General features: G+C 38.5%; 1 protein-coding gene across 1 annotated transcript in view; it reads left to right on the forward strand.

The window, feature by feature from the left end:
* Positions 1-20,251, forward strand: part of ACAD11 (acyl-CoA dehydrogenase family member 11) — a 103,659-nt gene that overhangs the window by 1,141 nt on the left and 82,267 nt on the right. The window contains exons 2-5 of the mRNA XM_025374793.1: positions 12,870-12,969; positions 14,885-15,010; positions 15,861-16,022; positions 18,218-18,382. Coding sequence (XP_025230578.1) covers positions 12,870-12,969; positions 14,885-15,010; positions 15,861-16,022; positions 18,218-18,382 — 553 coding nt within the window. The remainder of the gene's footprint in view (positions 1-12,869; positions 12,970-14,884; positions 15,011-15,860; positions 16,023-18,217; positions 18,383-20,251) is intronic.

A 20,251-nucleotide genomic window follows, 5' to 3' on the forward strand; every position in this document is an offset into this window, starting at 1 on the left:
ACTGGATCTGTCACTTGCTGTCTGGGAGTTTAAATATGTTACATAAACACTCCTGAGAACCGGTTTCCTAAATTGTAATACCTATTTTAATTAGTCTTATTAATGAAATGAAGTACCGTAATATAGGTGAAAGGTCGTAAAAATTGCAACAACACAGTATGCTAGTGGTATTTTATCACTGGCATTTATATTCTTTGACTACTGATTTTGGTGAAAATGAAAATAGTAATGAGATTGATCAGGGAACATTTTAGGGTGTAGAATCAAAAGGTCCCATGTCCTAGTAGATATTGGAGGATGAAGGTAAAGGTGGAATAAAGAATAGCTGAGATTTCTGGGCCAGAAGCCTCGTGTTGTAACAAACTAAAACAGATCAAAGTTCAACTTTCAACTATTTCAATTCCTGTGGAGTTTGGACAAGTTGCCCTTTGAGCATCTAGTCCTGCTTTGGCAAACAGGAGATAGTAACGTCCATATTGTAGGGGTGTTGAAGAGGTACATAACTGAAAGAGATTTAATTCTGAACCAAGCTGAATGTTAAACCATAATCGTGTTTAAAAAATGAAATTAGTTTGGTATAAAAATTGCTTCCAGAAATGTTGTATTAGCTTGATTTGACAAATATATACAGAACTCTGGATCCCACAGAGAACACGCATTCATTTCTAGGACAGGTGAAAAAGTTTATAAAAATTGAAAACACATAAGCCATGAAGGAAGTCTCAAAAATTCAAAATAATCAATCTTTATATTTTGAAAATATGTGTTTTGGCCAGGTGCAGTGGCTCATACCTGTAACCCTAGCACTTTGGGAGGTGGAGGCACGTGCATCACTTGCGGTCAGGAGTTCAAGACCAGCCTGGCCAACATGGTGAAACCCCCATCTCTACTAAAGATACAAAAATTAGCCAGGCGTGGTGGCATGTGCCTGTAGTCCCAGCTACTTGGGAGGCTGAGAGAGGAGAATCGCTTGAACCAGGAGAGGGAGGTTGCAGTGAGCTGAGATTGCACCACCACACTCCAGCCTGGGTGGCACAGTGAGACTCAAAAAAAAAAAAAAGAAAGAAAGAAAGAAAATGTGTTTTTTTAAATGCCAAAAGTTTAACAAAAGACAACTAACAAATACATGTTTATAAATTAATTGATTCATGGATTAAAGAGCCAATAATCTACACAGACAGTAGAAAACTGTCAAAGTTCAGTGTACAGAAATCAACTACATTTCTCTACTTTAGCAACAGTTAAAATGTAATTTTCAAAAACTTATAAGAGCATCAAAAATATAAATTACCTAAATAAGAGATGTGCAATACCTTTGTAGAGAAATGATAAAACTTTTATTAGGACCTTAAAAAGAATTTTTAAAAATGAGAGATGTCATGTTGTTGAATAGGAATATACAGTATTGCAAACTTTTTCTTCCAATCGATCTATTGATTCAAAACAATGACAATCAAAATCCTAATTTTTTTCTCTAATTTGAAAAAGTGCTCCTAAATTTTATATGTAAGAGCGAAGGGCTAAGGATAGAAGAAACATTTTTAAAGAACCACAAGTTGGGAAATTTGAATTAAGATGATATGATATTAGCACAGAGATAGACAAACCAATGAAGTAGAATAGAGAGTTGACAGAAAGACCCACAGATTTATAGAAGTTTGATATGTGACGGTGTTGGCACTGAGAGTCAGTGGGGGGAAAAGAAGAACTTTTCAAGAAGTTATACTGGAATAATTGTTATCTGTATTAAGAAATAGAAATTAGACTCTTTATCTCACACAGTTCCAGGTAGATAAAAGAATTGAATGTTAAAGGCAAAACTATAAATGTTTAGAAGATGTGTAAGTTATTTTTATGACTTAGATAAGAAAATTTTTTAAAGACAAAAGCAGAAACCACAAAGGAAATGATAAATGTTCATTAAAAGACTTCTTAAAGTGAAAAGACAAAAGAAAATATTTTCATTGCATATAATGGTTAAAATATTCAGAATATAACTATAATAGCTCACCAGAAAAATAGGTGAAAACTTGAAGGTGCTCAACTTCATTATACTGTAGTAATAAGGGAAATGCAAATTAAGAAAAAAACAACACAATGAGAAACCATTTCACACCACCAGATTGACTTCTTTTAAAAAATTTGACAATAGGCCGGGCACAGTGGCTCATGCCTATAATCCCAGCACTTTGGGAGGCTGAGGCGGGTGGATCACCTGAGGTCAGGAGTTCGAGATCAGCCTGGCCAACATGGTAAAACCCCATCTCTACTAAAAATATGAAATTAGCTGGATGTGGTGATGGGCACCTGTAATCCCAGCTACTTGAGAGGCTGAGGGAGGAGAATTGCTTGAACCCGGGAGGCAGAAGCTTTAGTGAGCTGAGATTGCGCCACTACCCTCCAGCCTGGGTGAGACAGAGGCAGACTCCCTCTCAAAGAAAAAAAAAAAAATTAACAATATCAAGCATTGGTCAGAATATGGGGCAACAGGGACTCATATAGGGATGTGAATTAGTATAGCTACTATTGAAAAACAACTTGACATGATCTTGTAAAAAATGAAGTTGGGAAGATACACATGCCATATGAACTAGCAGTTCTACTCATGGATGTATACTCCTGAGACTTTTCCTATACTAGACTATAAGGGGACAATCTACAAAGATGTTCATTGTACTGTTTGTAATAGCAAAAATCCAGGAAACAACACAACGTCTATAGATAGAGAATGGATGAATAAATTGCAGTGTATTCACATAATGGAGTACCATACAATAGTGAAAATGATTCAGCTACAGCTATACATAACACAGAATAAAAAACATGAAGAAATGCACAGTATTTTGTATACAGAGATAAACTTCAAGGGAATGATAAATGTAAAATTCAAAACAGTAGTTATTCAAGGGGAGGGACATACAGGGTTTCAAAGACAGTAATTTTCTCTGGGTAGTGAAAGTCGTGTTTGTGGCATTACTATTCCTCATGCCTTACCAATTTTGTAAATACTCTTTTTATCTGCAAGATTTACTTTTAAAATTTGCAAAAATTAAATCCTATTGGAAATATAAAATATTTAGAACTAATCAATAATGAAAGCATTATATGGCTTGATACAACAAAACTTGTGATTTGCAGCTGAGTGCCTAATATGTATCTGGCACTGTCTCAACCACTGAGGATATAACAATAATCTTGCCTCCCTGGAACTTCCATTGTATTTGTAGAAGATAGACAGGAAAATCTACTTCTGAACTTTACAATGTAGAAGTTAATATGTAACATGGAGGAAAAAAGAATAGGGAATATTTGGGTGTGGGGCAGGAAGGCTTCCTTGAGCACATGGCATTCAGCAAAGACTTGAAGAGGGATGAAAATGTGAGCCATGTAAATATCCAGGAAAAGTGGTTCCAGACAGAGGGGACTGCTAATGCAAAGGCCCTGAAAGGGGTGTGTGCCTAGTGTGTTGAGGAAACACAGCCCAAATGCCTGAAGTAATGTAAGCAAGGGCAACAGGGACCCTGTCAGGCAATGTAGAGACTTCGGCTTTTACTTTGAATTGAGGTGGGGAGAGACTTAAAACAGGCTGGAGCAGAGGAGGGAAGTAATCTGTCTTAAAAAAAAAAACAAACCAGAATCTCTGCTTCTTGTGTAGAGAGTTGACTGAAGGGGCCAAGGGCAGAAGCAAGGACACCAATGTATTACAGTGTTTCAGCAGGGAGATATCAGTGGCATGGATCAGAGTGGTAGTGTAGAATAGGTGAGAAGTGGTCATAGTGTAAGTATGCAGTCACATGCTGCATCATGACGTTTTGGTCAATGACAGACTGCATGTATGGCAGTGGTCCCATTAGATTATAATACTGCATTTTTACTGAACCTTTTCTATGTTTAAATATGTTTAGATACACAAATGCTTATCATTGTGTTACAACTAATTGCCTGTAGTATTCAGTACAGTCACATGCTGCACAGGTTATAACCTAGGAGCAGCAGGCTGTACCATAGAGCTCAGGTATGTCCTGTCGGGTTCGAATCAGCCTACTTATGCTAACTCCAACCAGCCGAGAAGTTTCACAGTGAATCAGTACCAATTAAAGGCATAAGAATTCACGGTTTATTGTGTGGCTTCCACACAACAATCATGTAACTCTATCCAACACACATAGGCAGTAATAGAGAGGGGAAACACAGCAGAGTAGCTTGGGAGACCAGCACACTGACCAGGTTTGGTTTTCCTCAGAATGCCCACTGACCCGGGTGGTGGGTAGCTGCTCTTTTCCCAGAGGGCTTACCACAGCCAGAGGAAAGGAGGCCTCAGAGTTCTCATGGGCAAGGATTCTGCAGGCATCTCAGCCATGTTTTTGGCTTCTCTGAGGCTTTTACAGCTCCCCACAGAAGTGTCCATGGCCATTATCTTCAGCTAACTTTTAGCTTCACTTTCTTGTCAGGTGTCGGGGTGCCTGGCCACAGCAGATGCTATCTTATCACCTCAGTCCATATGCTTACTACTCTGAGGGGTCAGTGATTTCACTGTAAGCTGAGTCACCTGTCATAAGTGACTCAATTTTGAGACATTTAGGATCACAAAACATAATTATGTATCAGTGCATAGTAGGCTATACCATCTAGGTTTGTGTAAGTGCACTCTAGGATGTTTATATGTGACAAAAATCACTTAACATATTTTCTAGAACATATCTCTGTCATTAAGCAATGCATAACTGTATTGTGAAAGATTTACTAACTGATTAGATGTGGGCTAGGAAAGGAAGAGACGAAGATTATTTCATCTCTTCCTTGGTAACTTAAAGTATAGGGTTATTATGAACTGAAATATAGATGACTATAGGAAAGCAGATTTGGGGGGAATTTAAGGAACTCAGTTTTGGAGTGTTGAGTTTCAGGGTGCCTTTTGGACATCCAAGTAGATACGTATAGTAAGCAATTGGTTATATCTTGAGGTTGGGGCAGTGATCTGGACTAAACATATAAATTTGGGAGTCATCGACAAAAAGAAGATATTTAAAGACATGAGATCGAAGATCTTAGAAAATAGTTCACATAGAGAGGAGGTTTGGAGACTGAGTCCAAGGCACCCCAATATTAAGAAGTTGGCAGATTAAGAGAAACCTACAAAGGAATCTGAGAAGAAGTGGCCAAAGAGGTGGGGGAAAACCATGGTTTGTATTAGTGATCTTGAGAAAGTAGTATTAATGGAAAGAAGGGAATGAAAGCTTGATTGAAATGGGTTTAAGAAGATAGGAGGATGTGTAAACTCTTGAGGAGTTTTTCTACAAAAGGAAATAGAAATGTTTTAAGTAGAGGGGGAAGTGAGGTCAAGACAAAGCTTTTTTAAAAATAACATCATATTTGTATGCTGATGACAATAATCTAGAAGAGAAAATTTTGTGTAGGAGAGAGGCCTGGAAAGAAATCCTTAAGAAGGCAGGAATCTAATATGCAAGAGAAGGGGCTGCCCTTAGAAATGTGCACATCCTTCTGCAGACTCTGGAGGGAAGACAGAATATATGGGTACAGATTACTGTATGCAGTAGATACAGTAGTGTAAGCTTGTGGAAGTTCTCATCTGATTGCTCCTGTTTGCTCGTTGAAATAGGAAACTAGGTAATTAAGTAGCTGAGAATGAAGATGGAGAAGAAAGTGTTTGAGGTTTGAGGAGAGAGAATTATGAAACAGCCATCCAAGAGAATGGGAGAATGAGTGAGCTAAGGAAATATGATTGCCAGATGCGGTTCATTTTGAGGTTTGCTGAGGTCATGAATTTGAAGCAAGAATAGATATTTCAGTAGATATTATTAATGCTTTGTCCAGATCCTCTTGGATCCCTTCTTAGTGTTGCTGTACATGTCTTGCCTTTGTTGGTTTTTGCTTCCAATGAACATGGCTCTTTTTTTCGCAAACTGCCCTCAGGCTGCTGGAGCACACTTTGCTCTTACTGTTGTAGTACCTGAGATGGACCTTAACCGCTAGTGATTCAGAAGTATGAAATCTTCATTATCCTTGCTTCAGAGACATGTTTTGAACTTCGACACGGCAGAGTTCTCCCATTATCTTTACCCCCACCCACACACTGGTGAGATCAGGCTGAAGCTACCCTCTAAGGGACTTTGTCTTAGACCACACCCTCGCTTGTCTTTCTCCCCTTTCTTGACCTGCTTCCTCAAATTTCTTATTAGTTCCCCAAACATTTCCTTAATAAGTCACTTGTATATAATTTTTTTTCTCATGATCTGTTTATTGGGAACCTAACCTAAAACAGTAATTATGACTGTATGTGTCTTTCTTCAGCTATGGCCAGTTACATCAGTGTAAGCAAAAAAAAAAAAAAATGGATTTAACATGGATGGAAGTTTTGCCAAGCAAACACCATGAAGTGAGGAAAGGGCAAGTGAAGTGTACTGAAGGTGTATTCAAGGTAGTGGTTATATAATTTACTATCAAATTTAACCTAGTTAAGAAAGAATATATTAGTCTGTTCTTATGTTGCTAATAAAGACATACCCAAGCCTGGATAATTTATAAAGGAAAGAGGTTTAATGGACTCACAGTTTTACATGACTGGGGAGTCCTTGCAATCATGGCAGAAGACGAAGAGCAAAGGGATGTCTTACATGGAGTCAGGCAAGAGAGGGTGTGTGCAGGGGAACTCTCCTTTATAAAACCATCAGATTTCATGAGAGTTATTCACCATCATGAGAACAGCACAGGAAAGACCCACCCCCATTATTCAATTACGTCCTTCCAGGTCTCTCCCACGACACGTGGGAATTGGGAATTATGGGAGCTACAATTCAAGATAAGATTTGGGTGGGGACACAACCAAACCATATCATTCCACCCCAACCCCTCCCAAACCTCATGTCCTCATATTTTAAAATGCATCACGCCTTCTGACAGTCCCCCAAAGTCTTATTTCAGCACTAACTCAAAAGTCCACAGTCCAAAGTCTCATCTGAGACAAGGCAAGACCCTTCTGCCTATGAGCCTGTAAAATCAAAAGCAAGTTAGTTACTTCCTAGATACAATGGGGGTACAGGCATTAGGTAAATACACCTGTTCCAAATCAGAGAAATTGTCTGAAACAAAAGGGACTACAGACCTGATGCAAGTCCAAAATCCAATGGGACAGTCTTAAAGTTCCAAAATGCTATCTCTTGACTCCATGTTCACATCCAGGTCACAGTGATGCAAGAGGTGGGCTCCCACAGTCTTGGGCAAAGGACATGGTCCGGGGATATGAGGTGAATGGCAGTATGATCAGTGGATGGTAGGTCTAGGATTGAAGGATTTTTGGAATTGAGGTACTAGCAGGAGTGAGTGGAAAGGCAGGAGGTCAGAGGTAGAAATGTTTAGAAACTAGGATTATTCAGTGCTTTTACTGTTGATATTGCTAAAATGTAGGGTGTAACTCAGAATTACTGGCTGAGATAGTGTCAAGGAAAATATCACTGGTGGAGAAAAATTAAGGAACTTATTGGCCTAAATGTTAAAAGGGACATCTGTGTAGATTTTGAAATCAGGAATGAAGACAGGAGTAGTGTGAATTAGAGTAGTAGTGAATATGCCAAAGTCCTTAAGAAATGAGGGGAAATGATCTGAGAGTTAGTAGGTGACTGCAAGAAAAAGGGGTAGAGGGTGGCAGAGTCTCATGGCCTGAGATTCAAAGCTGAGGGAAGAATTTACACAGGAGGGAGAGCAAGGAGTCTGGAAGTGGCAGTGAGTTTCAGGAAGGATATAAACTCCATCCAGGCTTACTAGAAGACTGATGTGGGAAAAACATCTACCACTTAAGAAGCCTACAAAGGAAACAGGATTCTCATGGAATATTCAGGTTTTAATTAGAGCAAGGAGGTAAAGGGTCTATTCAGAGAAGATATTGAAGCTGTATGGAATTGTGGAAGACTGTGAGTTCCAGGGGCACAGTGGAAGGATATCAGGCGTTGAGGGGGTGGAGAAGATCTCAATAGGGAATGTGCAGAGTCTTATGGGAATCATAATTCAGTAAACAAGTATAAACGGGAATTTGGGACTTCTGGTATTGATGATATAAAGAGGGGTAAAGAGCACAGTGAAACCAGTTCTGGTGGTCTCAAGGCAGCAGTGCTGTCAGTGATAGGAAATGGGAAGTGGTAGGTATGTATTGGGGCTGGGGAGGGACAGTCTTACACTAAGTTAAGTAGTCTGGACTCACTGTTTTTCTTTCTTCTTTTTTTTTTTAATCATGCCAATTTTAAAAACCTTTGTCCTCTGTCACGAATTCTATTTATCATGTGGATAAAGTGCAACTATATGTCCTTACCCTGTGTATATTCAGGTATTCAACAATGTCTAATAATATATGAAATAGCAGCTCAAGTATGATTTAAAAAAAAAAAAACCTGTCACTAAACTGACTTCCTGCAAATCAGAGTCCTTCAGATTTCATGACTGTGTGTTCATGTTCAAACTTCATGTTGAGTTTTGGTTGGCTTAGTCTGTTTCTGTAGTCATGGTTCCAGAAGACACACCTCTAGAGGATGGGTAACCACTTCTAGGGAAGTCCCTAGCAAAGCACCTAGCATGGTGCTAGCTCTGGTACGCTGTGATAATGGAAGTGTTTGGACACTCTCCAGCTCTTTTGGCTGATGTTAAATTCTTCCTTCTCAGTAATGAGATTCTTGACTCATCATTGATGACTCCATTGCACTTGTCAGGAGTCTTCCGTTTGACTGTATCTTTGATTCTGCTTTGCCATCTCTCATTTTTCACTGTGGCCTATTGAATACATAGGATCTGAGCAACTTCTTAAGAGAAACTCTGTCTGTTTCTTGTTTTCCGGCTTTGTACTTTTATGCCTCTTGGACCATATACTCAGTGTTTCCATGGGCAAACACTGGGTCATTTGTCTTTTAATCTTCTTTTTTTCTGATCTCTTATCAACAGCAAACACATTTGAGATGCTGTTGGCATCAATATAAAAAGTTTTTTAAATTTGTGGAAATCCAAAGGGTTCAGGAGGAATGCTTGTGAGTTCAAATTTGCCGGGATGGTTGTTATCCTTCGTCATTGCTCACTCAATATCATAAACCTTAATGAGCAAACCAAACTGGTTGTCAGAGTAGATAGTTGGTGAAGGTCTGAGTCTGCTTAGTGGTTTTATTAAATGCACTTGATCAGAATAGTCATGATTCCACCAGTCATGATTTCCACCAAAGGAAAAGGAGTAAAATTAAAAAGCAGCAAATCCTGAATATTTTCAAATCTCTGCATAAGGGATTAGATGGCTTCTTAGATATCCACAAACATAACGGATTCCCTTATCAGGGCCTGTGCTTTTCTTTTTTCGTTCCTTTCTGTTAAAAAAATTCCTATAAGAATTTCTGAGTTTCTAAAGCTTAGAGATGCAGGTAGATGCACCCTCTAGGAGGATGCCATGAGTCTGAGATTTGTTAACAGTGACATAAATAAAGGGTTAAAAAACCTTTCTCCTGCTCTGTGGATAAATTTATCTAATTTTCTAGCTCTGTAATTCTGAAAACTTGGTAAAGGTGGCATATCAGATGTGTTTCCAGGCAACATTCCTTATGGTAAAAATAACATCTAATTAGTAAACTGCATCTGAACTGGAAAGTCTATAAATGAACTGTTTAAGTATCTGGTGGAAAGGCATAGCTTTGGGCTTTCCTAAGTGTAGAGGATTATTTCAACTAGTCATGTCTTTTGCTAGGGCCCTGGAAGCTGGTGCCAAAAGACTGCTACTACAGATAATGGCTTCTGTAGGGCATGAGGCTTTACTATGATCTAAATGTTTGTGTCCCTCAGAAATTCATATGTTGAAATCTTTACTCCCAAGGTAATGATATTAAGAGGTGGGGGTCTTTGGGAGATGATTAGATCATGAGTACAGTGGCCTCAAGAATGGGATTCGTGTTATAAAAGAGACCCCAAAGAACTGCCTTGCCCCTTCCACCATGTGAGGAAAGAGCAAGAACGTGCCATCTATAAGAAAGCAGGTCCTCACCAGACACTGAATCTGCTGGTGCCTTGATTTTTGACTTCCCAGGCTCCAAAAATGTGAGAAATAAATTTCTGTTGTTTATAAGCTACCCAGTCTATGGTATTTCATAATAGCAGCCTGAATAGACTAGCAGCCTAAATAGACTAAGACTTCTAAATCAAGGTGGTACCCATACTCACCCATTTCCTGATCTCATTCCCTCTTACCTGAGCTGTCACCGAGGGGGAATGGGGGCATAGAGTAAACCCTGGACTGCTGCAAGGAGTCTGCTGAAGAAACTCATCTGATGCTGCCATGACAACATCCTGTTTTTCCTGTCTGTTTATGCTCCTAAGGGAACCAATGCTATGGATGGCTTAGTAGGGTCTCGTGAGATTGTCTGTTTAAAGTCTTCTCTAACCAAGTAAGTGACTATGGCTGCACACTTACATGCAAAGATTTTCCATTTGTTAATGGAGGTTGGACACATCAAAAGTACCATCTCTTAGGTTATAGATCAACACATTTCTCTCAGCACCAAATATCTTGTCCAAGAACTAATCAATAGTTATGACTATTGGCTCAATGATGATTCTTACATTGAGACCATCAGTGATTCCAGGCTATTTGGAGGCCTGATGCTTGGAGTGGTTAAATTTAGCGAGTACTGTATTGACAGTGTTGACAATGATCCTCCGATGCAAATGGGCTTCTGCAATTTTTTTTTGTCTTTGTTATAACCATTTTAGATACTTCCTCAAAAGAGAAACTTTTGTTTTTGTTTGTTTTTGAGAAATTCATATAACATAACATTTAAAAATTTAACCATTTTACAGTGTATAAGTAGTTGTTTTCCATATATTCACAATGTTGTACAATCATCACCACTATCTAGTTCTAGAACATTTCCATCACCCCCAAAGAAACCTCATACTTCCCAATTTTTTCCTCCCCCTATCCCTGGCTGCTACTAATCTACTTTCTGTCACTATGGATTTGCCTATTCTGGACATTTCATAGACATGGAATCACATAATATGTAGTCTTTTGTGACTAGCTTCTTTCACTCAACATAATATTTTCAAGATTCATCCACGTTTATTCCAAAGGAATAAAATGAATCAGCATTTTATTCCTTTGTATTGCCAAACAATAGTCCATTGTATAGATATACCACATTTTGTTTATCCTTTTGTCTGCAGATGGACATTTGAGCTGTTTCTAATTTTTGGCTGTTATGAATTGTACTGCTGTGAACATTCATGTACAAGTTTTTGTGTTAATTTTATGTGTTCAGTTCTCTTGGATATATATTTAGAAGCAGACTTGCTGGGTCACTCTATCTTCAACAAGAAGCTTTTAGTTTTTTCTTTGTATTTCATTTGGGTCATTTACTATCATGAAAGACCAGTGCTTTATATAAGACTAGAGAACTGCCTCATCAAAAATGCATCCAATCAGATGTTTGGCATTAAAAAAAAAAAATGTGTTTGTAAAATTCGCTGTGGCTGGGCGCGGTGGCTCACGCCTGTAATCCCAGCACTTTGGGAGGCCGAGGGGGGCGGTTCACGAGGTCAGGAGATCCAGACCACGGTGAAACCCCGTCTCTACTAAAAAATACAAAACATTAGCTGGGCGGTGGCGGGCGCCTGTAGTCCCAGCTCCTCGGGAGGCTGAGGCAGGAGAATGGCGAGAACCTGGGAGACGGAGCTTGCAGTGAGCCAAGATCGTGCCACTGCACCTCAGACTGGGCGACAGAGCGAGACTCCGTTTCAAAAAAAAAAAAAAATTCGTTGCAATTGATTGTTTGCAGCATCAAAGATAAATTGTTCTATATCAATAAAGACAGGCTAGCCTGTAGTGGTCCTATTTCCCGACCACTGGTGATTATCTCCACCTTCATATGGTAAAAAGGCACTCACACAGGATTAGATGGTACCAAAACCAGTGCTCCTTGATGTGATTGCCAGGGAGGATGGGTCTGATTTATAGAAGACATAGACACTGGGGCTGCTGCCACACTCAGTCTAGGATCATGCTTGTTTTTTCTTGATGGAGGTTGGAGTCCTGCGAAGAAGCTTTAACGATTATTTTTTCTACTTTCTCCTATTACCTGTTACTTTAAGGTTTGGTTCTTCTGTTTATTTAATTTAGGATCTCTCCTTTATATAGTTGGATTCTTCCAAAGTTGGGTGATTCTTAAATGTCCGTATTATAAGTGAAGGAATAGACTGAATAGTTTTGGTAGTGGAAGTGTCTATCCTTAGTCTAGGTGAGAATTTCTGCTCATCTGGCAGGGAAAGTCAATGCCCTGGTGTCTGTGAGTTAGTTGAGGGGCATTGCACTTCCCTGGGCCAGATGCTCACTGTGGGACCTCACTTCTCAGAACTCCCATTGTAGAGAGCTGAACTCACACACTAACCTTGTTGACACTTATGAGGGTTATCTCTCTAAAGGCAGATGAGGGGGCATTAAGCCAACTGCTCCTGCATCTTTTAATTCATTTTCTGACTGATAACTTACAATCTCTCCTCAGATTCTTTATTTACTTACATCAGTCATTGTTCTACAGGTTTACTTAGATTGTTCTACAGGTACTCCTGATAAAACTTCGGATTTGCAGTCAGGAAGTGTGATCCTCTCTTCTACCTGTGTGAGTCACAGATTCTCCAGCTGCCAGTATGTTGCCATCTGCTTTAATCTAGAAATTCATGTTGTGAGCTGCTGATAACACCCCTCTTGATTTTCTAGCATTGAGATGAATTTATTTTCATTTGTTTCTTCTGACATTTCAGTAGGATTTGGGGATGAAGGAAAACATATCTTTGTAATTGACCTTTTTTTTTTTTTTTTTTTAACTTTTATCTAGAGCAGGACAGTCCAATCCAACCTTTTATCTCCAGAAGGGCTTTCAAACATATGTGCTCAGGAAAAAACCACCAGGTTCACTTCTTCCTAAAGCACATAAGGTATAGTATACAAATGTAATGATAAATTCTTTGGTGACAAATAAATGCTTTTAATATACACAAAGCCAATTTTCTTTTAAAAGGCATCTTATGATTGCCAAATAACATAAAATGTATTTTATTTCTAATGAAAATTTCCCTTGAATTATATCTTTTTTTGTTTTAAAAAATGATTTGAGGTTGAAATGTAAGTCTATCTTTAGGCTATTAATCTTGAACAACACCCAGTTCTTTTGTGTATTTGATTTTCCTCTACACTGTTGGCTAGAAGTAAAATCAACCAATGAATATTTTCAGTGCTACTCATCTATAGATGTTTTGTTTTGTTATATATTTATTATATGTAATAGTATCTACTCAGAATTATTTTAATACATTTGCTATGACAATTCTCTAATCTTTTGGTGATAAAAAGAAAGATTTGAATAAGTATTTTATAGTACTCTCTAAATATTAGTAAGAATTATAAAAGATTTCTGTTAAAAACTAGCTTTTTCTGTCTTCAGAAAACAGGTATTATCTGTGGATTTTCAGAGAACAAGAGGGGACAGAAATCAAAGCACTGTAGAACATTAAAAGCACTGTGCATATTTAGGGTATGACTGGATGTACAGCAGGTGCTTCCCAGGCCCAGCTCACTAGGGAAGGACAATTGTGGGGTAGGCTTAATACTACAGTAATAGAAAATCTTGGTCCCATATCATATTCCCAGAAACATGAAGTAAGTTGGATGCTTAAGATAAAAAAAGTTGGGTAACTTTTATTAAATATCAATATAGTATGGCTAAAGGATAATCCCCATGCATGCCTCAGTAAACAGCTTTATTTGTCTCTTTTCTTGATGGCATCCCACCTGAACACATCAGAACAAGGCATAATGCTCTCAGCCCTAGTATAGCTCCCAAGGATCTGGAGTACTCTGTTTCAACTCCCTTCAGTTTTCTCAACTCTGCATTGAAAAAAGCAATGCTCCTGCTCTGTGATCCAGTTTTTGCTTCTCTAACCCTTTTGCCCTTTCCCCTTTACCTCCTCCCCCTCATTTCCCAACACCTGAGTGGTTAACACTTCTTTCCACAGTCCTTGGTACCACTGGCTGCTCTCACCCTGGGCATGGTTTCGTTACTTTTCTGTTACGGTTATTGCCGCAGCTGCATAGTTTCCCCTCCTTAGAATGGTCAGTCACCATTGCCTGAGTCTGGGGCCAGGTGACTACATGTAGATGAGCCATCGGTACTTGGCTTGCATCAACAGCTCTGCCCTTGGGTCCTGAGTGATAGCCTGTGCATCTGTCCTAATTAAGGAAGCCATTTTTTCCCCACTATCTTATTTGGGCTCCAGTTTGCTTCTAGCTGCCTACTTTCCTGGTAGTTATCTTGAGCTCCACAGCAGTCATGAGTGCCGGGAAAGATCCCCATGCCCCTGCCCTGGAAACACATGCCTCCCTTGCTCTCCAGAAAGGGCAGGTACTTTTCCTTCCACCACCACTCACCTCTCACCCCCAGCTCTTTGTATTTGACTGTGGCAGAGTGCTAGAATAGAGACTTACTTGAGCTTCCTTGGAAGACATGAAAGAGTGAGCAGCCAGCCAGGGAACTGCTAAGGAAAAAGGGATGTTTTATGATAAAATATGTGAAATATTGTGAACAGTAACTATTGCCTTCACATCATCAGAGCCAGGGTTAAGTCTTGTGCAGGTGCTCATCTTCTCATTCTAATTAAATTACATTTTTTAGTAGTGGTCTAATTTATAATCATAATGCTTACATTAGGGAAGTTATTACTATTATCCTCTGGAGTATTTATTGATACTGTTTACGTTGTTTTCTAGCCTTAAGGTTAGCTGATGAGTAGTTATTACATTTAATTATAATTAAATCAGTTTCTCTGATTTTTAATGATTTATCATCCTATTTAGATTGATAGAGAATTTAAAGTCCAGAAAGCCTTGTTTTCAGTTGGATTCCCTGTTCCCAAGCCTATACTGTACTGCAGTGATACTTCTGTCATTGGAACAGAATTTTACATAATGGAACATGTGCAGGTAAATTAACACTTAATCTTATTTTGTTGCTTTTACTTTTAATTATGAAGTTAATTAAGATGTTTTATGCCGGGCGCGGTGGCTCAAGCCTGTAATCCCAGCACTTTGGGAGGCCGAGACGGGCGGATCACGAGGTCAGGAGATCGAGACCATCCTGGCTAACACGGTGAAACCCCGTCTCTACTAAAAAATACAAAAAACTAGCCGGGCGAAGTGGCAGGCGCCTGTGGTCCCAGCTACTCGGGAGGCTGAGGCAGGAGAATGGCGTAAACCCGGGAGGCGGAGCTTGCAGTGAGCTGAGATCCGGCCACTGCACTCCAGCCTGGGCGACAGAGCCAGACTCAGTCTCAAAAAAAAAAAAAAAAAAGATGTTTTATGATACTTAATAAATGATATAGTTTGTTATTTAACATTTTAGGTAATTAGATTACTTTGCAAAGACTTACAATTTTGTTCAAATTTGAGCACTTACAAAGGGAGGGATGGAATAGACAAAAAACAAATTTAGTAATTAAGGGGTATTGACTTATTCTTAAATTTTCCTCTAGGTGTCAGTAAAGAGCTATCTGTAATGGCAATAACCAAATTGTCCATAAGGTAGTAGGGAAAACAAGACTCCACATAGGTCAAGCCATTAAGAACAATAAATTCAAAATGTGTTTTAAATTTTTTCTGTAAAATAGTTGAGAGTAGTTTTGATGTTTACATTTATCTTGGCATATCCTTTTATTTTCCCTTTGGCATGTATACTCTAATGTTAAATATGTTTCACAAATGAATGTTTTTCTAGTATATTCCACAAAGTATTGATTGCACATATTTAAATAATCTGTTGTAATCACTTCCATAGGGTCGAATCTTTCGTGATTTAACAGTTCCTGGAGTTAGCCCAGCAGAACGTTCAGCCATATATGTGGCCATGGTAGAAACATTGGCTCAGTTACATTCCTTGAATATACAGTCATTGCAGCTGGAAGGATATGGTGTAGGTGCTGGGTACTGCAAAAGACAGGTAATGCATCCACGTTAATAGCTATTTTTTCAAGTTCTTGTAAATAATATACCTTGTTAGTCAACAAAAAAACTTATTATTGTATACTTTTCTGAAGCTTGGCTATGACTTTTAACATTGTCCTTCAGAATGACTAGTTTTTAGTATAAAATTATCTTATGTTTTTATATTAGGTTTTGTTCCACAAAATCTTCTGTTTTAGACTCTTCACTTAATTTTCCAATACTTTTAACTGTACAATTTTTTCTTATTATTTTATTTATTTATTTATTTTTGAGACGGAGTCTTGCTCTGTTGGCCAGGTTGGAGTGCAGTGGTACAATCTCTGCTCACTGCAAGCTCCATTTCCCAGGTTCATGCCATTCTCCTGCCTCAGCCTCCCGAGTAGCTGGGACTACAGGCACCCACCACCACGCCCGGCTAACTTTTTGTATTTTTAGTAGACATGGGGTTTCACTGTGTTAGCCAGGATGGTCTCAATCTCCTGACCTCATGATCCGCCTGCCTCAGCCTCCCAAAGAGCTGGGATTACAGGCATGAACCACCGCGCCCAGCCTACAGTTTTTTCTTTCTAAGTTGGACTGGCAGACATTTATTAAGCTTGACTGTGTGTTTAATACCTGCTGAGTATTATGTTAAATATCAAGAAAAATATACAATAGGTTCTTCCCCATAGGAACTTGTGGTCATTTTTGAGAGACCTGTACATGCATGTCATACATGAAACCTGAAAATGGTGTAAAAGAGTGTAAAATCTAGTAGTAAATTGATACTCATCATAAGAGCCATTCAAAGGGTAGAAGCTGGGTTGCCCTTGCTCATATAGAGAAAGCTTCCTGGGAGAGATATCTTATAATGAGTATTTAAGGAAAGATAAAATTTAGAGTGATGGGGATCATTTTAAATTAAAGGAAAGCAATACTAGATATATATGGGGCTGCTTTCCTTTATAAGCATATCATTTTGTGGGAGTTAAGGAAAGAGAAAAGGAAACTAAAGTTTAGAGAATACTCACTATATGCTAGGTCCTACATGGCAGAGTGAGTTGTTGACCTCTCTTTTTTGATCTTTACAACAACCCTAAGATATAGATATTACTACTCCCATTTTGCAGATGAAGAAAGGGAGGCTTGCATCAATCAAGTAATATACAAGTAAGTGGCTTAGATATAATTTAAACCCAGGTCGATGTGACTGGATAAGACCAAGTAAAGATCTTTGCTCTATTGCACTAAATTGAGCAAAGATGCCTTGGGAAATGGAGATTAAAAAAACAAATAAACAAGATGGTCCCACTTGTTGGAGGACTTTACGAGTAAGTTGATTTGTTTATATTCAATTCTAAGAACAATAGAAGATCTTTACACTAATCATACCTGTAATATATTTAGAAAATTCTATGGATAATAAGAAAGAGTATTAAAATGAAAAGTAGACGGGGTGCGGTGGCTGAAACTTGTAATCCCAGGACTTCAGGAGGCCAAGGCAGGCAGATCATGAAGTCGGGAGTTCGAGAGCAGCCTGACCAACATGGAGAAACTCTCTCTCTACTAAAAATGCAAGAATTAGCCAGGCATGGTCGCGTGCACCTGTAATCCCAGCTACTCAGGAGACTGAGGCAGGAGAATTGCTTGAACCTGGGAGGTGGAGGTTGCAGTGAGTCACTGCACTCCAGCCTAGGCAACAGAGTAAGACTCTGTCTCAAAAAAAAAAGTAAATGTCTTCTTTTTTTCTTCTGGTCCCCATATTCCCTTTTTCAGGGGTTACTTATTTCTCATGACCCTTTCCAGAAATTATCTATATCTATATATTTGTGTTTGTGTGTGTGTGTGAGAGAGAGGGAGAGAGAGTGGGTATGTGTGCACGTGTGTTTGTGTGTGTTTGTATGCATTCTTTCTTTTTTCTTCTACAAAGTAGTTGTTGAATAAAGACTAGAACCCATATCTCTTGATCCCTAGGCCAGTATTTTTCTCCTGATAAAAAGCTAGGTAAGTAAAATGGAACTATATGGAAAAGAGACTTAAATGTTTAAGGTTTAGGCTGATTTGAGTGTTTTAGGCTGACATGAGTATCACCAGTATGGGTCTTAAGTATTTAGGAGTAAAACAGCATTTGAATTTTGTTTTAATTTTAGAATTGCTAGATCCTACATTCCACTTTCAGCTTTACTATTTTTCTTATTTATATGTCTTTAGGTATCAACCTGGACAAAGCAATATCAAGCTGCAGCTCATCAGGACATCCCTGCCATGCAACAGTTATCGGACTGGCTAATGAAGAACTTGCCGGATAATGACAATGAAGAGAATTTGATTCATGGAGATTTCAGACTAGATAACATAGTTTTCCACCCTAAAGAGGTACAGTTAACTATGTTTACAATTAATTGAGTAGGTCTGTTTTGTGACACAATACTAAGTAAATGCTCCCCCAGAGCACTGAAGAAGCCCAACCGACTCCCTGTTCCCCTACAGCTCAAGACTGTCATCACCACTCAAAATTTTTAGAAAGCAGTCCTGCAGATTTTCCAGCGTAAGTTAGCTGCCTACCTTTAAGACTGGTTCTAATCCCAAGTGGTATTTGGTTTACTGCTTAAAAGGATTTGGGAATTTTACATGCATAACGCTGTTTTCTTCAAAGAAGTTTTTCATCTACTAGTCACAATATTTAGCTTATCCATGTTCTTGCTTTTTTTTCTGGTTCATTTATACTTCTTTGGGGTTTTTAGCCCTATCTCATGAAGAATTTATTATCTGTTTGTTATAAACTCTGAGAACAGAGAATTCCAAAAGCTTCTTGAGGCTTCAAAAGAATTCCATGAGATTAATATAACCTTGCTCTGTGTAAATGTGCACACTGTACTCTTTATAAAGAGTATAAACAAATGAAAGCTGTACTCCTCCACTGAGCACCTGCAATGAGGCCTAGGATTACAGTATAGTGGGAAAGAGGAAACCTCTTCAGTTTTCCTCTGATTAACTGTATGTCTTTGGGCATGCCATTTGGCACTTAGTATTCCTACATGCATGAGAAAGATTTGCAGTTCCCTGAATCCGGCTTCTGAGAGGAGGATTTTCTGGGTTCATTAGTTTTCTTAGAATGCTAAGATGTTTTAGGGCAGGAAGAGCTGCTCTAAATTCGTGTGCTAAACTTCCAGGTTTTGTGTTCCTTTCCTATTGGAAAAGGATGGCGGAAAATACCATTATAAATTGCATTGTTGTCATAACTCGAAGTAGTGTGTATCAATTGAAAATCCAAAAATAATGTAAACACATGTGAGCATGTTTACCCACAGGAGAAAAAATTTTTCATAGAAAGTCCCAGCCTGACCAACACGGAGAAACCCCATCTCTACTAAAAATACAAAATTAGCTGTGCGTGGTGTCGCATGCCTGTAATCCCAGCTACTTGGGAGGCTGAGGCAGGAGAATTGCTTGAACCGGGAGTCGGAGGTTGCGGTGAGCCAGGATCACACCATTGCACTCCAGCCTGGGCAACAAGAGTGAAACTCTTGTCTCAAAAAAAAAAAAAGAAAAGTCAATTTAGATATTAAAATTATAGTATGTAATTATGTATGTTTGTGCATACATGTGCAACCTGTTGCTACTGGCACTGATGAATTCTGAATTCTAACCTTGTTAATTATCTACCCTTAGATTAGAAAAATTAAATATGCTAATTTATAATCTAGAAAATTATAAAAGCATATGCCTTAAAACATACCAAGATCTGGCCTGTATTTGATCTGTGTCATTTAATATTTTAGTTGAGTCTATATAATATTGAGTCTCTATAGTAGATAACAGAACCCACTAGACTTGGAGTTCCTTTAAAACAATGACTATGTCTTATTCATCTTTATATTGCAGGTGCTTATATGATTCTGAATGAATCTATGTTGAAGGGATTAATTTTAATTATTCACTAAGCAACTATTTCCATCTCATAAATTTGTGCTTAACTTTCATTCCCTAGCAGTGTGAACTTAAAGCAAGTTATTTAATCTCTCTCTGTATCTCTGTTTTTAACTTTTTGTTTTGAAATAATTAGAGTTCCACAAAAAGTTGTAAAAAAGTATTATAGTACAGAGAAGTCCTGTGTATCCATCATCCAAATTCTGCAAAATGGATATTATACAACTATGGTACATTATCAAACCCAGGAAATTGACATTGTGTGCCTTTTAAAATTGAAAAAAAAAAATTCTGAGTTGCTGGGCAGCTAAAATG

The sequence above is a fragment of the Theropithecus gelada genome, chromosome 2 (genome assembly GCF_003255815.1).
Source record: "Theropithecus gelada isolate Dixy chromosome 2, Tgel_1.0, whole genome shotgun sequence".
NCBI lineage: Eukaryota > Metazoa > Chordata > Mammalia > Primates > Cercopithecidae > Theropithecus > Theropithecus gelada.